Source organism: Biomphalaria glabrata, chromosome 3 (genome assembly GCF_947242115.1).
Source record: "Biomphalaria glabrata chromosome 3, xgBioGlab47.1, whole genome shotgun sequence".
Lineage (NCBI taxonomy): Eukaryota > Metazoa > Mollusca > Gastropoda > Planorbidae > Biomphalaria > Biomphalaria glabrata.
In genome coordinates this window covers 3,513,939-3,529,260 of record NC_074713.1, presented here as the reverse complement: position 1 = coordinate 3,529,260, position 15,322 = coordinate 3,513,939, and the positions used below count along the sequence as shown (strand labels likewise).

General features: G+C 37.5%; 1 protein-coding gene across 10 annotated transcripts in view; it reads right to left on the bottom strand.

The window, feature by feature from the left end:
- Window positions 1-15,322, bottom strand: part of LOC106069940 (1-phosphatidylinositol 4,5-bisphosphate phosphodiesterase beta-1-like) — a 130,249-nt gene that overhangs the window by 31,272 nt on the left and 83,655 nt on the right. For all 10 annotated transcript variants that reach the window (XM_056022941.1, XM_056022938.1, XM_056022940.1 and 7 more), the window contains exons 6-9: window positions 12,300-12,433; window positions 6,061-6,145; window positions 4,401-4,501; window positions 3,711-3,877 (exon numbers count right to left, since the gene is read on the bottom strand). In XM_056022941.1, coding sequence (XP_055878916.1) covers window positions 3,711-3,877; window positions 4,401-4,501; window positions 6,061-6,145; window positions 12,300-12,433 — 487 coding nt within the window. The remainder of the gene's footprint in view (window positions 1-3,710; window positions 3,878-4,400; window positions 4,502-6,060; window positions 6,146-12,299; window positions 12,434-15,322) is intronic.

Sequence of the window (15,322 nt, the reverse complement as noted above, 5' to 3'; positions counted from 1 at the left end):
TTGTTGTTTTTTAAATTGAATTCTAGCACTAGTTGAAATGTGTATATGTTAGTATCTCTTTTTGAATGATGTGTGTTAATTAAAACATCAGGAGATGAAGTGTTTGGGGCTAAATAACACGAGGATTCAATCAAAGGCCATGTCATAGAGATGGTCTGTATTTAGGAAGTCTGGGAATTACATTTCTTGGAGCAGGCCAGCACTTGAATATATAGAAATCACATGCTTAGGTTTTACATTTCTATACAATATGATATTCATAATGGACACAAATAGTTAAAACTGCCAATGTCTTCATTTCGGAACATATTATCACTTACCATGCCAGTGTTATATTAAGATAAATAAACAATCAAAACCTATAAAAGAACAATTGCATGCATATTGCTTCTAAATATGCAATTGTGTAGATGTTCTATGACATATGTTATGCAAATTAATATGTAGACTAGTTGGGCTATGGGCTAAGAATAGGTATTCACTGCAGCATTCAGGGGGGAATCAAGCCAATAAAAAAAAAACATTCTGCATACACAACATTATCTTACCTTTGTCTGAAACATAGATAAAGAAAGGTTAGGCTGATGGACAAGCAACAAAGATATAAGCTTTGTAGTTCTTAGACCTTTATAGGTCAGCAATGATCACTGCATTACTTCATGTTCTAATGTCTATTTGCAAACACTGACCAAAAGTTCCCCGACCTCAACTCACAAACATGCTATTTAAAACACAGGTAGGAGACAGCTCAACCTTGAACTTAATTTTCTGTCTCTTTCTTCAGACTAAGTGCCCATAGGACATAAATTTACCATTAAAAATCTATAAAAACAAATTTCTACTAAAAAACTGAAATCCGAGTATTGGCTTAAGCGCAAAGAGGCCTTAAAATAAAATCTGATGTTTGTGAAAGTCCTAAACAGTTTAATCAATAATTGTATTAGTCTACAATTAACTCTTCAATATTTTAATGTGCAAATATGGAATTTAAATAACTGTACTGTATTAGGAAACTGTAAATGGCAAATGCCCACGTAAGTGGAGTGTTTAGGAAAATGATCAAACTGTATTGGGACAGTTTGAATGGGGCAAGTGTCTATTGAAAAGATTGAAAGCCTGTTAAGATTTTCAGCTTATAATTTTTTTTTTCAGCTAGTAAAAGAACTCATTGAACCAAGAGTTATTTGATTCCTCTAGACAGTGGAACTCTTGTAAGTTAAACTGTGTCTAGAAGAAATCACTTTGAAAATGTTTTTTTAATGAGCAATTAAGAAATTGCTTTCGTTTGCTTAGAGAAACTTTATAAATACAGTACCTTGCCTTTCTGTGTATTACTTTCTTAATCATATCCATGAATGTACTATAGCAGTGATGCCCAACCTAATTCAACCTGCGGGCCATTTTAATTTCCGACACTCGTGTCACGGGCCACATGAACAAAAACGTAGGCCTACAAAAACGATAGACTTGAAACCCGTAGATCCTGGGCTTAATTAATTAATGGGATATTTGAAATGTATATTTTTTTCCCCGCCTCAAAAGATAGCTTCATTTCTCTACTTAAAATATCAGCAACATTGGGCATCATCTCTGTACTTAGAATATGTGCTAGTTTTACAACCGAGTCATTTTCCTGTCTCTTTTTGGTAAAATATTCCCATCAATCCTCCAATTTCTAGGCTTAGTTTAAAAACCTATTATTCGCGGAACTAACCAAGAATGCCGTCATATTTGTTTTAAAATGTCGTTTTTATGTTTTGTTTTGTTTTAAATAGCCAAATTTTCTCTATAAAACAAATATGTTGGCCTATTATCATGTTCCACAAAAAAAGTTAAGAACGGTTCACTTTTCTTGGTTGAAAACGTACATTCTACACTCAGATACCTATTTCATAAAGGCACAAATGCTAAATGTCATAGTACCAATCAATCAGGAAAAAATTTAAGAGCTCTAAGCCCCTAATGTAAGTACAGATACATTTTTGCACCTTCTAATTCTTTTTTTGGGGTGAAAAAGGGGGGATTTTCTACACTTTGTGCCTACATTTCGGCAGGTCGGATGGAATCACGTCGTGGGCTGGATCTGGCCCGCAGGCTGTACTTTGGACATCACTGTACTATAGTGATGTTAAATTACCCAGTCTAAAGCTTTTCTTATGAAATTTACATTTTGAATGTGTTTTTAAATGGGGTCATGTATATGTTTAACTTTACAATGTCAAGATTCTCTACATGTTCCATTTGGTTTGAGTTCATTTCTCTACAGTTGCCCCACAATGCTATAAGAGCTTTACAATATTCCTAAGCAATTTCAGATATACATTTTCACAAATTGGAAAATCTTTTTAGAAGTAAACCTTTTTTCCCTCCAACTAAGGCTTTGGCTCTGTATTTTTGTGCCTCCGCATGTGACTGGTGAGGCCTATTTGGTCACATGCTCATGCAGTCAGCTAATCAAGCATATTTTCATTACCACCTTTCCAGTCAATTTCAAGTTTTCTGACTTTTATTCCCTTGAACTACAATTCAACAAAACAGTGATGAAGTTTATGAGTCGTAACATTAACTACATCAGATTTTTGTAGCTGATGGTTTGGGGGGGGGGGGGGGATTGCTTCAGCTTTATGTTCTTTCTTGCTGTCATCTAATCAAGCATATTTTCATTACCACCTTTCCAGTCAATTTCAAGTTTTCTGACTTTTATTCCCTTGAACTACAATTCAACAAAACAGTGATGAAGTTTATGAGTCGTAACATTAACTACATCAGATTTTTGTAGCTGATGGTTGGGGGGGGGGGGGGGGGGAATTGCTTCAGCTTTATGTTCTTTCTTGCTGTCATCTTAAAGCACTCATGCTTAATCTATGGACTCAGAGACAATGCCTTAGTATTAGTAAAGTGCAGGCAATGGTGAATCACACAGCAGCCTTCAGGGAGAGTTTTGTATCAGCCGCTGGTGTATGTCAGGTCTAAGCAAGGGTCAGCAGGTCATTGGGTGGTCATAAAATAGCTGCAGCAGCAAAAAGAGCTTATGCTTGGAAATCATTGCATTCACAAACCATGATAACCCTCCCATTCAACTGTTACAAATTTAAACACTTTATGGCATTCACAAACCATGATAACCCTAACCCATTCAACTGTTACAAATTTAAACACTTTATGGTATTCACAAACCATGATAACCCTAACCCATTCAACTGTTACAAATTTAAACACTTTATGGCATTCACAAACCATGATAACCCTAACCCATTCAACTGTTACAATTTAAACACTTTATGGCATTCACAAACCATGATAACCCTAACCCATTCAACTGTTACAAATTTAAACACTTTATGGCATTCACAAACCGTAATAACCCTTCCATTTAACTGTTACAAATTAAACACTTTATGGCATTCACAAACTGTGATTACCCTCCCATTGAACTGTTACAAATTAAACACTTTATGGCATTCACAAACTGTGATAACCCTCCCATTCAACTGTTACAAATTTAAACACTTTATGGCATTCACAAACCGTAATAACCCTTCCATTCAACTGTTACAAATTTAAACACTTTATGGCATTCACAAACCATGATAACCCTAACCCATTCAACTGTTACAAATTTAAACACTTTATGGTGCCCTGTGGCAAAAATTCTATTAGAGAAAAAAAAAAAGGCTTAGAAAAAGGAGGGGGGGGGGGGTCATGTTTACCTTTCTGTGCCATCCCAGCTTTATTCTCATACTTGTGGATGAGTTGATCGGCTTGCTTGAGAGAATAGTTTGGGTAGAGTATTTCATTCAGACGAGGGTCTCTCTGCTGCTTGTTCAAAAAGTCACAAAACTGTTCCACTGTTAAATAGGGCTTCTTCTTAGCACCTCTGGTCAAGTTTCAAAACAATGTTTGTAAGGGAAGCATTCAAAACAAAATAAAGTTTGTCAGGGAAACATTCACAACAAAACAAAGTTTGTCAGGGAAACATTCAAAACAAAATAAAATATTTCTTAAATAAAAAAAAGAAGTCCTATTCATTTTGTTTTTCTATTGTGTTACTTTACTAAGTTTACTTTGTCAAATCAGTATACAAAATAATGGATCTTACGACTAAAAATTACTATCAGAGAATCTTTCAATTAAACAACTAATAAAGATTTAAGACCTGCAAATAGCTGCTACTTAAGACCTGTAGATAGCTGCTACTAAAGACCTGTAGATAGCTGCTACTTAAGACCTGTAAATAGCTGCTACTTAAGACCTGTAGATAGCTGCTACTTAAGACCTGTAGATAGCTGCTACTAAAGACCTGTAGATAGCTGCTACTTAAGACCTGTAGATAGCTGCTACATAAGACCTGTAGATAGCTGCTACATGTAATTTTATTTTAGTAGGCAAGGTCAACTTACAACTCATCAAAGATCTTGTCTACTTCTGTCCTGCCACACAGGTGACGATAGAAATTGAAAAAACCTTCAAATGTAAACTTCTGTGGGTTGAGAGCATCTCCCTGGGGTAAAAATCATCAAATTTGTTAGAATTGATGATGAATCTAATTAAAAAAGAAGCGGAATCTTGTTCAAAATTAAGATGAATCAAGTTCATCATGTAGATGAATCTAGTTCACATGTAGATGAATCAAGTTCAAACTGTAGATAAACCTAGTTTCAAATGTATGCAATGAAAAATAAAAACTTAAAACTTCAATTTTTTTTTCAATATTAGTACAATCATTCCTTGCTGTTTTTAAATGTGTTTATGAATTTCAGAAAATTTCTGTGTTTTAAAAGATGGTAATGGAAACGAATGAGATTTGGATTGTTAAATAGTGTGATAATTATAATCTTGACAATTTTACTACCGTGTACAGAAACAGAAACCTAAATTCAATACAATAATAAAACTAGAAATACCTAAAAAAAAAAGTTTCTAACAGCATGGGTCAGTGAAGAATTCCCATGCACAAAACAATATTTATCTACTAGTGTTTTAATCAAAGTAAAAGGATTTGTATTAAAAATATATTAGATAGTCAAATCAAACAAAGGCTAACAACAAGACTGCTGTATGTAGAAAACACTGTAAGATTACATAGAAACTGTTTAGATAAAACTATAAAGGAATTTAATACAAAATAAATTCTATTGCTCCATTTTGGTCCATTTCATTTACCCGTTTTGTTTCTTGATAAATTCTAAGTTTTTATTACACCAGACAAAACTTATTAATACCCAAGAGTTAAAAAGTGTTATTTGAAAGACATTTGTCAACAGTGTTAGCAACAACAAAACTGGAGGCAGCTGTTCTATTATCCAGACCAATGTTACTTGTTGAACAGACCAGATAGGCTGTTTGAAAGTTATTCCAACAGTGTTACTTAAACGATAAAGAGTGTTGACTTTACCAGGTCGTCATTAAGAACGGAAACCTTTTTGCGTGGCGAGCACCTCTTGTCCTTTTCAGTTTGAGGAATAGACTTTTTTCTTTGCCACTCAAAAACAAAATTTACGATTATGAAAACTATCACATTCAAATGCTTTTCATTTATTTAAAAAAAATGAATCCCCTTAATGGCTCTCACCTTGTGAACAGCCTACCCAACCCAGATTGTCTTTTTAAAAAAAATACCTATATATCACCAGTGAATATTCAAAATGATATGGCCTTTGAAAAAGCTTTGGAATGTTTGATTGCAATGCCAAGTACAATAAAATGAAAGCTGTAAGTGATATTTATTATTTATCAACTAGTAGCAAGGTTGTACAATAAAGAAAAACCTCCTGTTGGACATGTGTGTTAGGGAGAGCTGAAAGTGACATCTTGATTAACTGAAGTGGCAGATTCATGGAAATTTGACTAACAAAAATTAGTGATAATATAATGAATACATTTTTTTTTTTATAACTTTATAAGACTTGGATAAGCACATAAGAAATTTGTTCCTACATTCTGTGAAAACCAATCTGTCTTAATATCTTAAATATACGTGTGCAGTCACATGTACAAATACAAAGTTATATCACCCAAAGTTTAAAGTGGCCCCAAGTAATGATTAGACTAGTGCTCTACCTTTCCTGCATGGAATCCAACACTCTCTAAGGCTTTTTCCACTTTCTTCCTGTCTTCTCTGTTGCTGGCTATAGTCTTGACAATACTAGAAGTACAGAGATATGCACAGTATGAATTGAATAGGAGAGAAACATACATGTGTACAATTAAAAATGTGTACAAATAATGAATTCTAGATATCTATCAAACAAATAAGTACACAACACTTGGGATTGTACCAACTGTACTACTTATATATATTTTGTTTACAAGTGCATGATGTGTTATATATTTATGGACCAGTTTTAACCAGTGCTACACATTCTACTTGTGGTGACACCCTTTCCTTTAACATTCACACAAGGATTTGACTCCTACAAGCAAGAGGAAATCCCATGTTAACCACTTCTGGTGTCTCTTTTCCTTTAACATTCACACAAGGATTTGACTCCTACAAGCAAGAGAGAATCCCATGTTAACCACTTCTGGTGTCTCCTTTCCTTTAACATTCACACAAGGATTTGACTCCTACAAGCAAGAGAGAATCCCATGTTAACCATTCACAGGGCCAGGGTTTGACAACACACAAACTGAAAGATGATGATAAAGAAATACTTTAATACAAACCAGAAAGTTAGGACAAGGTCAGGAGTCCTATACAACAACATTACTTACTATGTAATGAAGACCTGCATCAACAGTTAGGACATTAAGGTAAGGAGTCCTTTACCACATCTATAGTTAGGATATCAAGGTAAGGAGCCTTTTACCACATCTACAGTTAGGATATCAAGGTAAGGAGCCTTTTACCACATCTACAGTTAGGACATTATGGTAAGGAGCCCTTTACAACTTCATTCTGTGAAGACTTTAAGGTCATTGACTCAACTCGGCGAGGGAAATTTGAGGGCAACTCAGATTGTTGTGGTCACTGACTCAAAATCTGTACTACAGGCTTTGCAAAGCCCTGGACCATGGCCCCCTAATATCGACACTGTCATCATGGCTTCACACAACATAGGCAGCGCTATGGCACCCCTGTAATAATGCAGTGGGTACCGAGTAACATGAATGGTGTGAATGGCAACACAATTGCAGACTCCTTGGCCCACCAGGGCGGGCTAATTCCACCAACTGAACAGGCTGTATGTTTTCATCATGCTCAGGCCATAATTCAAAGAACAAAATGGAAAAGTGGTTTGAGTGCTGGGACAGTCCCAAAAAGCCCGTGGAGTCTGGGAGTGCATGAGGTGCCCTGACCGCACTTCCCCATGGTGGAGGCTGTCCAGCCCTGAGCAAGCTATTATAGCACAGTGCAGGACAGGCCACTGTCCTGTTGGCTCATATTTCTTAAGGCTATGGCCAAATTTCGATTTGCTGTGCCCCCGCTGCGGGGAAGAAGAGGAAACTGTGCCTCATATTCTATTTGACTACCCCAGGTGCTGATCTCCGTCTCTACAGGTCTGGGAAACCAAAATTTCTCGACCTGTATGGTGACGTGTATGCACTAGGCAAGACAGCAGGGTTTCTGTCCTGGGCTTTTGCAAGAGAGGATTAATGCCTCTCAAGCCCTCACTGAAATGGAGTTTGATGGTGATGATTATGATTACCACATCTACAGTTAAGACATCATGGTAAGGAGCCCTTTATCACATCTACAGTTAGGACATCATGGTAAGGAGCCCTTTACAACATCAACAGTTAGGACATTATGGTCAGGAGCCCTATACAACAACTTCATTTAGGATATTTTATTCTGTGCTCAGTGTATGCCCTAGAAACAGACATCCAATGATTGTAGAGCAAAGGGAGAGACATGATGCACATTCTCTGGTGGGAGATATTGAGAGAGGAATACACTTGTGGAGAGACATGAAATCTATCAGTCCCTTAGAGACCATCCTTCTAAATGAGCGAAAAGTGAAACCTGGCATCCTGTCTATAAATTATTGTGTCCGCGGTCAGGGTAGGCCAAAATGGCACATCAAATCTCTTGCCCCCCTCCTCCCAACCAAACATGTTCCCGAAGTTCCAATCACCATGATACTTTAGAGATTCAGTCCCAGTAGAGAACCAGAAGTAAAACATAATAACTGCAACATAAGAGTGATAGATAGGCAAGCCTAATGAGCCTTAAGAATAATTGCTAAAAATAAAAAACAGTAGAAATAATATCTCCTAGTTTATCAGAGGAGTATCTCAAATGTGGGCATAATTAATAGAGATGGGAAACGAACCATCCTCCCACCTCTTTATTTATTCATCCTGGTTGTCCTATGCAGCCTTTTTGTGAGGAGACATCCCCATCTCACTCCCTCCTGCTGGAGGTAAAATGTGCTAGCAACTTTATCATGGCAGCTTTCTGGCAGCTAGAGACCATGAGGCAAACACACACACCACAAAAACATGCAAACATGTAGCCAAAGATTTTGTATTTGGAGACTCTCCTAAACAATTAAGTTTGCTGGCATTGGTCTAGTCTGCATAGTCTTAGTCCTAACCCTAACCCCTCTAGCAAACACTTTATTCTTAATTAACATTTCAGAAAAAAAGAATATATACATATATACATCTACAAAGTGAAACTTATGCATAATAAAGCAAAAGAAAAAAAAAAGTAAAGTTCCCCTTTCAGACCTTGAAGTCTATGGGGCAAATGATGTAAAGGTCATCTGTTTTTGTGAACAACTGTTGAGGGTGTCATGGCCAGCACAACGACCAACCACTTTTACTTTTCACCAACTAATGTCAGGTACCCATTAGAGCTGGGTGGACTCAGAGATGCCCTAAGGATCCCAAAATTAAAAATCGCAGTCTTCACCAGGGTTTGAACCTGGGACCCCTCAGTTTGGAAGTCAAGCACTTCACCACTCAGCCACCATCACTCATTATACATGGCATACTAAATGTTCTTATATATGTGTGCTCCAGGGGTAACCCAGCAAAAAAGATCCCAATTAAATAAACTGTACACTAAAATGATCACAATTTTCACAGCAATTTCCAGCAACGAAACCACCAGTCCAAGAAGTTAAATTGTACAATAGAATCTCCTATATAAACTAGAGCACACATGTCATGTGATCTAACAAATCAAAACCCACTGTGCAGTGTACTATGTGTAGGAACCAATCACTCATTTAGTAGCTTTCAAAATATTGGAGAGACATGAAATCTATCAGTCCCTTAGAGACCATCCTTCTAAATGAGCGAAAAGTGAAACCTGGCATCCTGTCTATAAATTATTGTGTCCACGGTCAGGGTAGGCCAAAATGGCACATCAAACCTCTTGCCCCCCTCCTCCCAACCAAACATGTTCCCGAAGTTCCAATCACCATGATACTTTAGAGATTCAGTCCCAGTAGAGAACCAGAAGTAAAACATAATAACTGCAACATAAGAGTGATAGATAGGCAAGCCTAATGAGCCTTAAGAATAATTGCTAAAAATAAAAAACAGTAGAAATAATATCTCCTAGTTTATCAGAGGAGTATCTCAAATGTGGGCATAATTAATAGAGATGGGAAACGAACCAAACTTGAACCTCACTTAAGACCGAACCGAACTTTGAAACTGCTCCGTATGAACCGAACCGAATGAGTAGTGCGTTCTGAAAGAAAACACACCAATATTAGCCTTTTTAAAAAATTCTCTCTTCTTACTAAGAGAAAAAGGTTGGAATACGCTTAGCACCGAGTCCCGCCCAGAATAAAACTCCTTGCCAACTTGAGCGAAAACCTGCCGCTCCATTAAGAAATTTTTACAACGCTTAAAATTTATGTAGGCAACATTATTTTGCAAAAAAGTATTGCCCATAGGCATATTATATATTGCAAAGTATTTGTTTTATTTGTTTTATGTAAAAATTCAAAATGAAAGAGTTTTAACTAATAAATTGCATTAAACCTTATAACTTAAATTTTGCTATTACATAATTTCATAACATCGAACCGAGCCCAACTCGAACTTTAGACCTGACCAAACCGAACCAAACTATACTCATCATCAAACTGAACCAAACTCGAACTTAAATCTGATCCAACCAAACCAAACCCGAACTTTAAAAGTTGGGTTCGATTCCCATCTCTAATAATTAATAGCTTGTTTTATTATTAAACTTTCATTATTAAAAACTGTTGTTAGCAAAAAAATTAAATCTTAATCTTCAATTTATTAAAATTTCCATAGGAACAAATAGTTCAAATTCAAACATACAGGCCCCCCCCCCCCCCCGATAAGCTTCATCCATGCAACAACATTCAACATCAACATTGTGTCAACTTATTTGGCTTCTAAAATAAGTCAATCTACATATCTGTTGCTGCACAATCAACTGAATGAGAGAAGAGCATGGCGTCAGAAGTAGAAAAGGCCAACATACATCAACCATCAACAGACAACAAGATAGAAATCATTCATTCCCAAATGTTTTTTTCAACAGTGTATTCATGAGATGAATATGTCAAATCCCCGTGATTATGAGAGCAGGTGTGTATTTGTGTCATAGCAGTTTGTGTGTGTGTGTGGTGATTGCTTTACACACTTCATTAATGTACGAGTCTTGAAACCTAATTAATCAAGGGCTGATTACTTCAAGGCTGTTAGGAGAATGGTCATGTTCACACACAAGACAGCCAGCGACCTTTCACTTCCACTTTTTATTAATGACCATCCTCCCACCTCTTTATTTATTCATCCTGGTTGTCCTATGCAGCCTTTTTGTGAGGAGACATCCCCATCTCACTCCCTCCTGCTGGAGGTAAAATGTGCTAGCAACTTTATCATGGCAGCTTTCTGGCAGCTAGAGACCATGAGGCAAACACACACACCACAAAAACATGCAAACATGTAGCCAAAGATTTTGTATTTGGAGACTCTCCTAAACAATTAAGTTTGCTGGCATTGGTCTAGTCTGCATAGTCTTAGTCCTAACCCTAACCCCTCTAGCAAACACTTTATTCTTAATTAACATTTCAGAAAAAAAGAATATATACATATATACATCTACAAAGTGAAACTTATGCATAATAAAGCAAAAGAAAAAAAAAAGTAAAGTTCCCCTTTCAGACCTTGAAGTCTATGGGGCAAATGATGTAAAGGTCATCTGTTTTTGTGAACAACTGTTGAGGGTGTCATGGCCAGCACAACGACCAACCACTTTTACTTTTCACCAACTAATGTCAGGTACCCATTAGAGCTGGGTGGACTCAGAGATGCCCTAAGGATCCCAAAATTAAAAATCGCAGTCTTCACCAGGGTTTGAACCTGGGACCCCTCAGTTTGGAAGTCAAGCACTTCACCACTCAGCCACCATCACTCATTATACATGGCATACTAAATGTTCTTATATATGTGTGCTCCAGGGGTAACCCAGCAAAAAAGATCCCAATTAAATAAACTGTACACTAAAATGATCACAATTTTCACAGCAATTTCCAGCAACGAAACCACCAGTCCAAGAAGTTAAATTGTACAATAGAATCTCCTATATAAACTAGAGCACACATGTCATGTGATCTAACAAATCAAAACCCACTGTGCAGTGTACTATGTGTAGGAACCAATCACTCATTTAGTAGCTTTCAAAATATTGGCAGTCTCTATGCAAATATTTGACAAGACTATAATATTTGACAAGACCATAATATTTGACATACATACCAAGGCAGCCCTTGCATAAACATTCAGAAGACCATAATATTTGACAGAAGATCATAATATTTGGCATACATACCAAGGCAGCCCATGTGTAAACATTCAGATCATAATATTTGACATACATACCAAGGCAGCCCCTATGTAAACATTCAGATCATAATATTTGACATACATACCAAGGCAGCCCCTATGTAAACATTCAGATCATAATATTTGACATACATACCAAGGCAGCCCCTATGTAAACATTCAGATCATAATATTTGGCATACATACCAAGGCAGCCCCTATGTAAACATTCAGATCATAATATTTGACATACATACCAAGGCAGCCCCTATGTAAACATTCAGATCATAATATTTGACATACATACCAAGGCAGCCCCTATGTAAACATTCAGATCATAATATTTGACATACATACCAAGGCAGCCCCTATGTAAACATTCAGATCATAATATTTGACATACATACCAAGAATCTGAAATGTTTCCCTTATAATTCCAGTTTGATTTCAGAATAGTTTGTGACAAATAGTTTATGTAACAAATAGTTTATGTAACAAATAGTTTATGTGACAAATAGTTAAAAGTGACTTACTTTTTCATGGAGACCTTTCCCTCATTATTTAGAACCAAACTAAATCTTGTAAACAATTTATCCAGATAGGTCAGTGCACTGCTGTTCAGAGCTAAAAGATTGATGGAGTATTTCAGAAGTTCATCTACCCATTCCTGGGGAGAAAATAAAACAGTCTTATTCAGTCTACAGCCACTTCAACTTAACATACATGCAAAATACTTAATTACTATTGATGATTATCCGTACATATAATTCTCTATGTCGCCCAACCCATGCGGGAAAAGACAAACCCATGCCAATTCTCTAACCCTCGATGAAAAAAAAGTAATGGAAAGATAACTCTTTTATTTCTGGAAGTCGGACTAGAGTTACCCAGCGCAAGTTTCGCAGCGACAGATAGCGTGACTCCGAAACAAAAGAGGGAGTAGAGAAAAAAGTAATCTTCTCTGTGTATATATATAATTCTCTAAGACGCCCAACCATGCCCCCTCCAGCCCGCACCTGCACCCTCCCATTTGGACAACTGTGTCTCTCAGGAAGTGTTCACCCATCACCAAATAGCGGTGTATGCTACGCCACGGGTCGGCTAGTATAGATTAATGGATTGATGGGCACAATAGGTTAGGTTCTTCACATCATAGTAGCATTTTTTTTGTTTCAGGACGCTCTATACTAGTAAGATAAGATAATCTTCCTAAAGGGATAAGATAGATAGGATAGCTCTTTCTTCAAAGCAGGCAAGCTGATTTCCTTGAGAAGAGGTCAACATTAATTTGGCAAAGAGTTTGATAGAACCAGGTTGGAGTGGGTTTGCTTCGCCATGTGTGCAGCTTCAATAACACACCTGAATCACCTTAAAAGTGAGTGTTTCTAGACACTAAGTGTTATAAGAGGCTTCTATGAAGTAACTGTAGATTTACTGTAAGTCTACATTTGCCCTATCTAGATGTATCTACTATACACTTCATAGAATAACTAGAAGACCATAATGATCTACAAAAGGTACATTGATTCCACTAATATTTGTTGCACGACATAGAATAACTAGATCTGCACGACATAGAATAACTAGATCTACACGGGATGTTAATAGTAAGTTTAATTGCCCCAAATGAAAAATGGTTTTTAAAAAGTGCTTCTTCAAAACATGTCATAGATCTATAAAGAGGGTCTGTAAAACTGAACGGGAATTGTAATTTTCCTTAAGCACAACACAAATTGCATTATTATTTTGTTCTACACACAAAAAATAAGCAATAATTGTCTCACCCGATGTGACACAGAGAGAGAGAGAGAGAGAGAGAGAGAGAGAGAGAGAGAGAGAGAGAGAGTTAATAGAAACAATAGGAAACTAGGCAATGTATCCACAAATCTGGTTGCCAGCTCAAGTTAGCATTTCTCGACATGGTGAGTTCTATTACAATTGTGCGCGGTTGTCCTTGACCTAAATGCTGAACAGTTGAATGTCTCTAACTGGAATGACAAGCGGCTATTTACTGCTTGTCCAACTGTAACCTACCCAATAGATGTTAGGTCACTAAGACTGTGGTCCACCACGGGGAGCTAGAATATCGCGACCTGCTTTTATTTTGTATGGGTTGGCATGGAAGTCAACTGTTGTGTTTTGTATTCTCTTGTTATCACTTCCCTTGTGCTGCCAATCGACACCAGACGTCGAGACATTTGGGAGTTCTGGCCAAGCAGTGCAGCGGCGAATGTACGCTACCTCAACGCAAAGTGTGACAAAAAACGAAGGTGATTGTAAACTCGGAAATGTTGAAACTACATTTTATGGAAACTGAAGTAGGCCTATAAGACTCATGAACTGATGAACGACACGTAACACAAAGCAGCTAGTGCATTAAATTTATTTTTAGATTGAATACTTTCTAGCGCAAGGTCATGGTTGCCAAGTGATGACAAGTTTATTTAAAACGATGACGTTTTTTTCTTTTAATAATCTCTACAAATAGTTTGGTCGTTACTAGAAAAGGGGACATAAGGTACTATATAGAGGATGGATCTATTCAGTGTAGGGAGAGCGACGAGTAAAGTAAACGAATTGAAATAGAATTGTATTGTACATTTATGTAGTTGTAACATTATTTGTGATTTCTAGTTCCAGAATCAAAGCTTTGTATTTATTTAAAAGAAGATTTCAGTTTTGATTATATACTGTTATAAACTTGGTGGTGGTACAGAGAGGGGTAGTGGTGTGTGTGTAGTCAGCCGACGCAAATCGCCCCAGGCCAGCGCTAGACGAGCGGTCAACCGTGACGAGTTTCGACTGTCAGCCGAGACGAGTGTCAACACGGCGGTCCGGGAAGGATCGACGTTGTGAACAGAGCTCAGGAGCGTCACGAGAGTTGTAGTCATCTGACCACCTAGAAACGTCGAGCGGCGTTCTGTCCGGTTCGAGAAGGCCAGTAGGGACCCTATATAAGAGCGGAGGTGTCGCAGTCAAGACGGTTCACGGCAGGTGTTCAGAGTCCGGTTCACTACAGTCCGGTCGACTACAGCACAGTTCAGCGGTGTGGTTCTGTACGGAGCATTACGACGGTTCAGTGCGGAGTACTATCAAGTACAGTTGAGACGAACGGCGTCTTGATCTTGGTCTGCGATCGAGTCCGACACAACGAGCCTAGTGTGTGAAGTCAGTCCTGAACTGTTGAACCCAGTGCAAGCCCGGAACGAGACGGAGAGGCCAGTGCAAGAGTTAATACTGCGGAACGGTGTTATCGGAGAGATATTTGTACAGTGTACGTGTTGCCAATTGTACAGTATTGGCTGTTATTTGTTCAACTATTAAAGTGTTACGTTACTTTGGAGCCCTGAGTTGTCAAGTTCTTTAAGTTGGTGGTGTATGGTGCAGTTTGCAGAGAGCCTGGATAGCGAGATTCGTAACAATACTTTAAAGTAGCAACTCCGGCATCACGATATTGTTTCAGAAATTGTCAACAGGAGATGATATGCATACAAAATTGTAACATCAGAAACACACTGTCTGATCAACACAATCTCATCGTAACATCAAGACATAG